This window comes from Cynoglossus semilaevis, chromosome 13 (assembly GCF_000523025.1).
Source record: "Cynoglossus semilaevis isolate Cse_v1.0 chromosome 13, Cse_v1.0, whole genome shotgun sequence".
Lineage (NCBI taxonomy): Eukaryota > Metazoa > Chordata > Actinopteri > Pleuronectiformes > Cynoglossidae > Cynoglossus > Cynoglossus semilaevis.
In genome coordinates, this window is record NC_024319.1 from 15,807,337 (window position 1) to 15,818,056 (window position 10,720).

At 40.6% G+C, this 10,720-nt stretch overlaps 1 protein-coding gene across 2 annotated transcripts in view; it reads right to left on the bottom strand.

Annotated features, from left to right (window-relative positions):
* Nucleotides 1-4,541: 4,541 nt before the first annotated feature.
* Nucleotides 4,542-10,720, bottom strand: part of vegfaa (vascular endothelial growth factor Aa) — an 11,041-nt gene continuing 4,862 nt past the window's right edge. Inside the window, exons 6-7 of one of the 2 annotated variants that reach the window (XM_008323885.3) lie at nt 8,422-8,553; nt 4,542-7,208 (exon numbers count right to left, since the gene is read on the bottom strand). In XM_008323885.3, coding sequence (XP_008322107.1) covers nt 7,187-7,208; nt 8,422-8,553 — 154 coding nt within the window. In that variant the 3' untranslated portion in view covers nt 4,542-7,186. The remainder of the gene's footprint in view (nt 7,209-8,421; nt 8,554-10,720) is intronic. The other variant, XM_017038186.2, reaches the window with a different exon arrangement.

The following is a 10,720-nucleotide window of genomic DNA, read 5'->3' on the forward strand; positions in this document are numbered from 1 at the left end:
ATAAGATTAGATCAGATTAAATTATACTTTGTTGATGACACACTGTTCACAGAGTCAGACTTCTTAGACAAATGACTAAAATAATAATACTTTGTTATTTAAATGTTATTTTACTTTAGAAATAATTGAGATGACAATAAACTAAATGACTAAAACTAAACTCATGCCTGTAGCAAACGTATCCGTTGTAATTTTTAATCAGTAATATTTTGTAATTAATAATTTGTAATATTGAACTGGAACCAGGCGTGTGAAAGTCAACAAAGGAATCTACACCTATACAAATACACCTATGTAGGGGAAGTCTGGTGTGTGTAAAAATGAAAACACAATCCCTGAGAACATTTACGGATGAAGTGATGAGGACATGGAGACAAAGCTGGAAGATATGGGGAGAGAGGAAGGCAGATGATTTGCCCTTGTGACACTTGAGCGAATGTCATAGTCCCGCTCCATAGTCTTGGTCCTGGAGAAGAGCAGTGATAGTCATTTCATTTTTACCTTCTGCTCTGTGTCTGCCAAAAAGACATTTGCTGCAAAATCCTCACTATCTACCAATAAAAACCAATTCTGACAAACGTCTCGGTCGCATATTCTGCCAACAAGATATCACTGTTATGCAGAGAATAAATACTTCTTCAGCTGTGGGAGAACGGTCCAGTAGCAGGAGAGAAGCACAGTCAGAAGGAAGGAGATCTGAACATGTGCATTAGATGTCATGATATTATTATAGGTGTAAAAACATTAAGCTGATAGTGATTGTTATCATGAATGCATGTTGAGCACGTGAAAGTTCCTGGGCTGCCTCTGGTACTGTTTATTGTACCTGTGGGAGAGCAGACTGATATCTTTAACCAACTGTCGGACATGTAAGGTGATAGGCCCCCCAGTGGACACCTCCCATGCTGAGTCTTCCTCTTAGCTCCATATATCATGTCCTCCCTTTATGGCGGCATGAAGCTACTCTCCTGTACGTGCACTCTTCTTCTTCTTCTTCTTCTTCTTCTTCTGTACTTGTCGTGGACTGTGGCTCTGTCGGAGGAGGCCCAGGGCTGTGATGAAGTGGCTCAGCCACTCATTATTCTGTGGCTTTTCAGCTCTGCATGGGGCGACTTGAGCAATTCAAAAGAGGAAAGAGAGGGGGAAATGTTTTGTTTTGTCACTTTGTAATTTGTGTGTGAGAGAGTGTGTGTGTGAATGTTCATCTGTGTGTGTGTTCGCCTGTGGGCATGCATACATAGGAACAACCGTTTCTTATCTAACATAATGCAGACACATTTGCTGCCAGATCTCTTTACTCTAACTGGCAGCCTGCACTCAAGTCACACACACACACACACACACACACACTAATGCACCATGAGTGAGTCCATGTGGACATCTGAATCATACTTCTATACTGACCCATGTCGTGACACTGTGTAAACACGTCAGTACAATGATGTGTGTGTGTGTGTGTGTGTGTGTGTCGTGCCCTCAGTCTCTCTTGAGGTTTTCATGGGTTGTTTTGATCTCAGTTTGCACAGCATCTTCCATCTTTATCTTTAGAGAACACATCATTGTTTCAAACAGTTTAAACTGCCACAGACACACAAACACACATACACAGACACACACACTCACTCACTCAGACCGCCTTGATGCTCATGAAATCATATTTTCCCCTTTAAATCCAGCCAGTACTGCTCCAAATTGACATCATAGTCTGATGTAAAAGTGTAAATAAACCTTTAACATTTGTTTTGTCAGGACATTTGTATGTGTGGAATATGAACGTTCTCTCTGGGTCTAAGTTCTGTAGCCACTCGGAGATTTTCCTTTTCTGGATTTGGTATGTTCGACTGTTGTGGAGAAGTGCAGTACCGTCACTAGCCAGTGGAGGCTGGCTTCAAAATTGTCTGCCTCTCATTGACATTCATTGTGTACTGATGAATCCCTCCTTTTAAGGCAAACTGTTCAGTGTCCTCTGGAAGTGCTGGGACTCCAACAGTTGAAGATAATGAATGAATGAACACTGAAATGACGGACATAAACAGATAAAACTCCAGCCAGTCTGCACGTGCACACACACACATACACTCACATTCCAGAGGTGTGTTAGTTATCGACCTGTGGGTGTGATTCCTTGTCTTTGATTGTGACCTCTTTTATCTTAGTCGTTATCTAAGTTATTTTTAAAACATCCTTTAAACAATTTCACCTAAATGGTTCCTGGTAGCAGCTTTAAAAAGGATTACAAATGCCAGATCTACTCCAGAAACACACAAATAATTCAAGAAAAAAAATCTAGTTAAAAGCTCTAGAATAATCGGAGAAAGCCTGGGGCCTAGTGGTTAAAGGACAAGGAATATACTTGGAGAGTTGTCCGTTTGAATCCTGGCCCTGGCAGTGCCATGGTGTGCTGAAAAGGAGGCTAGAAGTCTCCTCTTTCCTGGGTGTAAATCCCCAGGTGATCATGGATCAGTTTAATGCAGTCATCCCCCTTTAATCTCGTACTGTAAAAGACTAATCTCCACAAGGACTACAAATATTCTAACAAATATTAGTCATTCGCTGCAAAATGTAAAAGATTTAGTATCAGTGGGAGTCATTTACATAACACGTGTTGCGTGTGTGTGTGTATATACTTACGGTAAATCCACCAATATCATGAGAGGACCAGAGGGTGAAGCAGAAATTACAAACTTCATTTTCCACTGCCTCCCTTCCTCCCTTTCTCCCTCTCTGCCTCCCATCCGTCTGATTTTCCTGATGTTGCAGTTTCAGTGGAAAGTCAATCGTTGGGCGATTGTCCTGCTGCTGCTCAGAACTGCAGAGTTCACTTTTTTTTAGCTGTCCATTCTTAAAATGATGGTCACAAGGAATATACGTTGGAATGAAAAATGGTGACAGGTAGTGTTGATAGGTTTATAACCTGTTGGTCCTAAAATACCTTGAACTTTCCATTAATGAAAAACGTCTATTTGAACCTGACGGAACTGAATCAACACTAAAATGCTGACTTTAACGTGTGCCTGTTTTTCTCTGTGTCCGTTTTAATGACACACCTGGACAGGAAGTACAATCTGCCACATCCAGTACCTTTTGTTCTTTATTGGACTATTAATAGAGATTAGACGTTTTTTCTGTTGAGATAATCACTTTGAATTTCGTTGAGCAGTTTATTGCTCTCAGAGGTTTTGACCCACAGCCCTGTTTAATATCTGCCTCCTATCAGTTTACAACTTCTGCCCAGTGTCTATTGTTTGTTTAATGCAAATCCACAGGGAAATGGACTGAGAGTAGATGTTTCTTCTCGTCCAAGTCAAATATTTTTCTAAGGTTATTGAGGTACACTTTACAAGCGATCAGGCAGATGTTCTAAGGTTTGTCTAATTCTACACTAACAAACATGTGCTTCAGTATAGTTGAGCCACAAAGCTATTCTGGCTATCAAAGCTAATCATTCTGTTACTTGTACCAGAATTTTAATGTTTTTTTGTTTTTTTAAAAGCAACTTTTCTAGCTTTTCTACAGCCATCTGTTATAATAAAAATAATTTTTATTTTATTTTTTTAAATATTTATTTTTATTCCGCAATTGTCGATTAAAGGCCATTTCGGAGCTAGTTTTATCTATGTATTTAGCTAGGCAAAATGGCATCCATTTGTTTCACATTTTAAAGCTGAATTTTATTTTGGAAAGTCCTTTGCTATTTATTTTCTATAGTTCTCGTGATCTGATTTGATGCTCTGATATTTGACCAGAGTTGTCCATTGTATGAAAGGCTAGTTGGTCCAGTTTGTCAACTTTGGATTTTGAGAAAGTTACAGCAAAGTATTTCCAGGCCCTGCTTTTAACTTGTTTTTTACATTACAGAGAATAATGAGCTCAAACTAGACATTTGTTAATTTAAAAAAAGACACATTGTATTTTCAAAATAAATACATTTTAATAGTTACATTAGAAACAACAAAAAAGGGTACTGTAAAATGTAAGCAACAATAAATATATATTAATGTGAAAATATACCAAAACAAAAACAAAAAAACATTGTGGCTGTACAATCTCAAGGAAAAAAAAAGTAATTTAGGTTTAAGCAGAATGTTGTCGTCATGAGAGGAGTGGAAAGACATGGGCTCGGAGGCAGCAGCGAGTGTCTCAGGCCTACAGTTTTAGGGTGGCAGCAGGGGTGGGAGGGCAGTTCACGTGAACAGCTGTGGGGCAGATGGTGCCAGCACAAACACACAGGTAGCACACGTGGAAAGAAAAAAAGTTTTTTTCTCTGGAGCAGTTTTGTTAATAAGGATTTGGGCCAAACGTTTGCTAGTGCAGTTTAGTCCTTCATGAGAAAGGCCACGAAGACAGACAAAAATATTGTCAGTATTTTTGGAGTATTGCTAACATAGACATCACACTTATGCAGTTCATGATGCGACCAGTGAAATAGTAGTAGGCAATAGTAAGATCAAAACTGTGTCAAATTCTATATTTTCTTTTCAGTCAATAATAATAATAATAATAATAATAATAATAATAATAATGCTTCGTTTTTGTCCCTGTATCATCAGACTCTTTGATACCAGTCTACCATGGGCACTGTAACAGGCTGCATCCCACTTTGTATTAGTATTTTTTAGGATTGTAACAGTTTTTCCAAGTCATTTAGGCTCATCAATACGAACGACTAATAAAGACTACTCTCTCTACGAGTTTGCCTGCAGATTTGGAGTAGGCCATGCATGAATTGACTGCCAGCATGTGCAGGGAACCATATGTTACCAAAGCCACTTTATACTCATGCAGCCCAAATAACCCAACCAGGTGCCCTCGTAGACTGATAGTCTTGGTTGGCACATATTGACACCTATGCCCAAGTTAAAAGCACAGTTGGCTCTATGATTAAATCTGCAACAACTTCCAATCAGACTTTATCACAGTAGCTAACGCTAAAGCGCAGAATTTGGACCCTCAACCTTATACCCTCTGGGCAGGTATTACACAAATATAGACAAATACTTTTGTCTTTGTCTTTCGTGGCAGTTCTTCAGATTAAATGTTCAAAGTTAAAAAGTAAAGGAATCAATGCAGCCTCAGACAGGAGGCTTCAGTCTGATCAGAAAGTCTGCACTAAATTAGGATTCTAGCTGAGCAACAAGACTTGCTTTACAATACAATGTGGGTTGGGCTCCGAAAAGACTGCAAAACCACATGTCCATCGCCCCGGATCCGAAATGAAAAACATCTGTGTTGGCACATCATTCCCACACATGTTGGAGTGGGGTTTCTATCGGTCAGTTAGACCGCTCGGGCTGGTGTGAAACACAGCTTTAGTTTCGATCAGGAATGTCAAAGCATTGTCTCTCAGACCCCTCCCGTCCAGAAAGAAGTCACAGTCAATAACTTTTCTCCATTCAATCTCCAGACATACAGAAAACATTCGAGGGATATGAACAAAGAGAATAAAAATACAACACTGCATTTAAATATTATATAATCAAGAATACTGAAAATATTCTATAAATTAGATGTAGTGTACTGGACAGAGAGGTATCTACTGATCCAGATCAACGATGAACTGCTCTCTTTCTTTGGAACACGCACAAAGCCATTAAATAAGGAAACTGGAAGGTTGTGGTTTTGTACAGTGAGGTTCTGATCTGTTCCCAGATCAGTTTGTCACGTTTCGTCTTCTTTTGTACATACCTACAGTAAAGATCCCTTTAGACGGTCTGCTCTCTCAAGTTTTATGAAAAAAACAAACAAAAAAACACATAACCTCAAATAATAAACTCTAGAGTAAAAATAAGACACATTTTCCCACCAGGTAAGGGTTACACAGAGGATGAAGGAACAAAGACAGTGCCCCATATGTTTAACCCTAATCGTGCTTGACCTGTACCTAGATGGACTAGGATGATGATAAATTAATGACAGACAGTATTTTGAATCTTTTCGGGTCAACAATTTCATTGAACCCATGTAAATTAGAGCTGTTTAAATCCAGTTTAAATGACTAATTCGTGACCTCTTGGCCTTTAGGTGTTGTTGACACCTAGTGTTGCGTTTCAACTAAAGTGTTGAGTCACATGGTTTTTGAGACGTCACTGCTTCAGTTCGCTGTTCTTTGCCTTCCGCTTACGAAGACAAAGGTGTATTTGAGGATTTGCAGAGTTACCGTGTGCGAACTCTAATTGATTTGATTTCCATGCTTCAATGGATGTTTGGTATTTGAATCACAAGACAGCTCTAGTTCAAACAGCTACAAGCAATAGAATTTCATTGAAGATGATTCTTCTCCAGGACCAACAGGTTATGGGCCAGTCTCTGCATGTTTTTGTATTAAAATATAAACAATTTTTAAAAAGTAGCTTTTTGTTTTTTACAGTTACTGTATGCTTTTATACCTGCAGCGGGAGTAATCCACCTGCTCAGGGCCCAGATTTTCTCCCACACCTTCAGACTTGTGCATTTCTGTGCAGAGATTAATAATAATGTAACCCTTCCATTAGGAATAGAGTGTCATGTTCACATTATCCTCAGTCTACAGTAAAAGAGAGAGAGAACGAGAGAGAGAGAGAGAGAGAGAGAGAGAGAGACAGACACTCTCAGTGTGATCACACACCACATGTCCGTATAGTGGAAACCAAACCTCCCATTATGTCTCATTATAAGGCTGTCCAAGTCCAAGTCCTCCAGGCCGCTCTGTCCTCATCAGTCTTTTCTGTCCAAAAAGCAGACATGGCCTCTGCTGTGTGAGGGTCGTGATCGCCAGTTTTTTGTTTTTTTTTTTCACTCAGAAATATTCAAGAGTCGCGTCCACAGCAGACCAGCATCCAGTGAAGTGTTAGATATAAAATAATGAAATTTCTTCTCCCAGTTCCACCCACGATCAGAACACTACTGAGACATTTCCCATTCGCACGCCGGTGGCGTAGTCGTTTAACGGTTTTAAATATCTTCATGTAGCAGCATTACACATTGTCAAGGTACTTATAGTCTATTTACATACATATATATAAATATATATATATAAATATTTATATATATATATAAATATCCTTAGGCGGAAAACAGACAGTGGGAAAATCTGATGTCCAACATGTCTTGTCTTGCGTTGTCGTTTTATGTCCTTGCAGGGAATGCATCCTCGGGTTTCAAAGTGCTGTGCTAAGAAAAGGATTCCTTCATAACAGTGTTGCTGGTCTCACCTCCGTGGTTTCTCACATCTGTGGAAGGAGAGATGAAACCATGGTTAAACAGGACTTTGGCCATTTCAATCTCAGTGTTGGCTCAACACACCATGCAGACGTTGGACAGCGGGACAGAGAGGTTTAACGGAGATGGTTCATGTTGGGGTGACGTTCTGTGTCAGTGTTCTGCACCTCATGCTTTAATGTCTGCTGTCAATGATGCAGCCTCTGCTAATTATTCAACTATAACTGAACGTGCGGCTGAATTAACAAATCATCAACAGTCTTTGGTTGTGCAGTTGAGTTGTGTCGGTGAGAAGACCCCCCCACCTCCCCCGTTAGACTGAATTTTGTCTGTACTAACCCTCCCCCTTACCGCCCCACACACCCAAAAGTGTGCAGTTCCCTAAATCCAAAGCAGCAGTGTGGGGGGCCCTGAGAGGGTCAGAGGCCATGAAGGGGGCCGGGTCAGTGGGGGTCATGAAACGCAGTCTTGTTAATTAAGGATGGCAGTCTCCTGCTTCTATGTATGGGCTTAGTGTCTGCACTCAACACTGAGGCAAAGAGTGTAACAGAGTCAGGAGGGACTGTCATGGAAACTCCTATTACTGACACATGAGGTAGTGAATAAATTATTGCAAACTCAATATTAACATTTTATGATCTCGATCTGATCACTGTGAATACAATACACAGACATTTCTTCGGCCCGAGGACACAGCGAGGACTCGGATTCTCAGGAGATGACATTGTGCCACTTGACTTGCTTGAGTTTCTTCAATATATTTTACAACTCATCCAAAATCCCCCTGAAAATGTAACTTTTTTTAGGGATAGAATATATTCTGATTGTAAATAGTGGAGAAATCTCATGGATTTACTTCTGTCACCCAAACAACTCCAGCTGAGTACATCCTATCATCTAAGGATGACATTGACCTGGACGACAGCACAGACTAACAGGGATTAAGAACACACTTCAATCACAGTCACAAGACATCTCTCTATTCTGATATTCAACAAGACACAACGACAGCCGAGCTACGTTCTCGAGGACAAACACCGACTGCACGTCACACAGCGTGGAGAAGCATGCATTTTTTCTAAGCAGGTGAAACATAAATCCATCCAAGCCAGAGACAGGAAATGGCGGCGAGATGAAGCAAAATCCGGGAAATAAAGAGAATGATTGCATTACTTTTTTTTTAAATTGTTGCTGTTGTTTCTGTCATAGGTATGGTAAACAAACCTGCAAGTTCTTTCGTTTAACTCAAGTTGCCTGGACTTGCAGTCTAATTGTGTGAATTTGCAGGAGCATATACAGGTGAGAGGGTCCTGCACAAACAAGCGCTTTCTTCTCTCTGAGCAAGGCACACAGTGGCTGCAAGAAAAAAGGAGGGAAAAACAGATAGAGACAGTGAGTGAGAGGTGAGAAAGGGAGAGAGAGAGAGGTCTAAGCTCCAGAGCAAATTCTGCAGAAAAGGCCAGACATGGACACTCATGCGACACTACGGCCAAAAATCTTATACCATCACTTTTCTTTTTTTTTAACATTTTTTTAGAACTAAAATTGACATCATGCTACACATACAATCTACTATTTTAGTAAGAATTCATTTTAAATAGACTACTCTGATAAAAACCAATTCGCTGAAAAAACAGGGCTTGAAATTCACTCTTAGTGAGAAAAAAATAACCCAGGCAACTAATTTCTGTGTAGTGATAACTAAACTTTTTATCTAAGTATTTCACTGCCGTATGTGCCGAGGTGACACCTAGGATCAGATCTGATTGAAAGCTTCACATGGACATTTGTGATCAGATCGTTCGATGCAGGTTTTAACACCTGCTCTCAATGGGATCAAGTATGAAGCTGAGATAGACACAGTATCTATTACAGTACTCAGCTTATTGAACACAAGGTCAGGAATGGAGACGCAACAAAGACAGGCGTAGATAAGTTGGGAGAGTAACTAAGAAAATGATTAAACTTTGTCTTTTTGAACTGATTTGCAAAAAAAAACAAAACAAAGCACATCCATGCAACAGGATAAACTGAAGAAAAACAGGAGGAAAAAGAGCCCAAAGCAGAAGATATCGCTGAATGTCTCAAGGCCAAGTTGATTATAATTCTGGAGTGTACCTTATGCAGTGGTGTATCATTTGGAACAAAGGGAAGCATAGCAGCAGATAAAAAGACCCTGACAGGAAGTGAAAGCAGCGAAAAGTTCAGAGCAGAGCAGAGCAGTCGAGACCCCGTGTGGTAACCTGTGCTCTGTTATAATCGCAGCACACACTCTGGTGCTTCACACTTTCTTTCCACTAACAATGACCCAGAATAGGGCGGACGTGAGAGAAGACACGGGGCAGGATTAAAGCCTGTGTGCAAACTGTAATTTAGACACTAACTTGTCATTACCTGTTGTATCTGTGGTCATAATTGTGACGATTTAACTCACACTTGTGACTTTTTAATTACATCATTACTTTAATCTTTATGACTATGACACAGGGCTGTGGCAGGACGTGATATTAATGATAATGATTTGGCCCAGATAAAAACTGGGTTCGTGGTACTGGAGTAAAAACCGGGTCTTGGTTTTGGCATGGAACACAAAATAGTTAAACTAGTTGGTATGAAACGGAGACTGTTGACATACTGATGTATTGATATCTGATCGAGCGCACAGGAGGTAATTAATCAGCTCTAATCTAATCTAATTCTAAAGTCTGAATATTGATCTGGAGGATTAGCATCGGTTCAGGTATACATCGGAATCAATACGTCCTTAATGTGCAGCAGCAGGGAGCAGAGCTCCACTCCTCCCTGCCGCTACTGCCTACGTGCACAGACACAGGCAGGCACTTGGTAGCAGCTCAGCCCAATGACAAACACATCTGACTGAGCTGCCATGATCTCATCTCTCCTCTACCAGTGCAGTCAGGTTATAATGCAGCGCACCGAAGCTCGGCACACACGCACAGTCCTGATCCAATTAAACCACCTGACCCCCTGCTGAGAAGCCCAGCGACACACACACACACACACACACACCTCCGCACAACGCCACATGGCCATATGTCAATTGTGACAGTGGGTGAATTCTCGCCAGCAAAACAACCGCACCTCAACTCTTCCCTGTGGGGCTGATCCTCCATTTACATCCCTAAAAATAAAAACAGAGCTGACTGCATGACACCTGTTGCTATGTATAAAATGCGGAAGTAGTAAAGGGTCAGGTTTATGCAACTGGAGTCAGAGTGCAGACAGCAGCAGGGTGGTCTGAAGGTGCTTGGCTATGTTTTGGAGACTCGCCGTGCTGTTATAGTGCCACCATAAAGCACTTACCCAGCTGCCATAAAAAGAGCAGCGCTCAAAGTGTAAGAGTCTTGTAAAGATACTGCAGGTAGAAGGGTAATATTAGCTGCCCTTGTTAGCCAAGTCGAAAGGCCTTTTATAATTTCTTGAAACTAGTGAATTATTTCCTGTCCACTTCAGCGGCTTAGATTTTAACCAAGGTTTGTCTATGTCTGTGTCTTATACATGG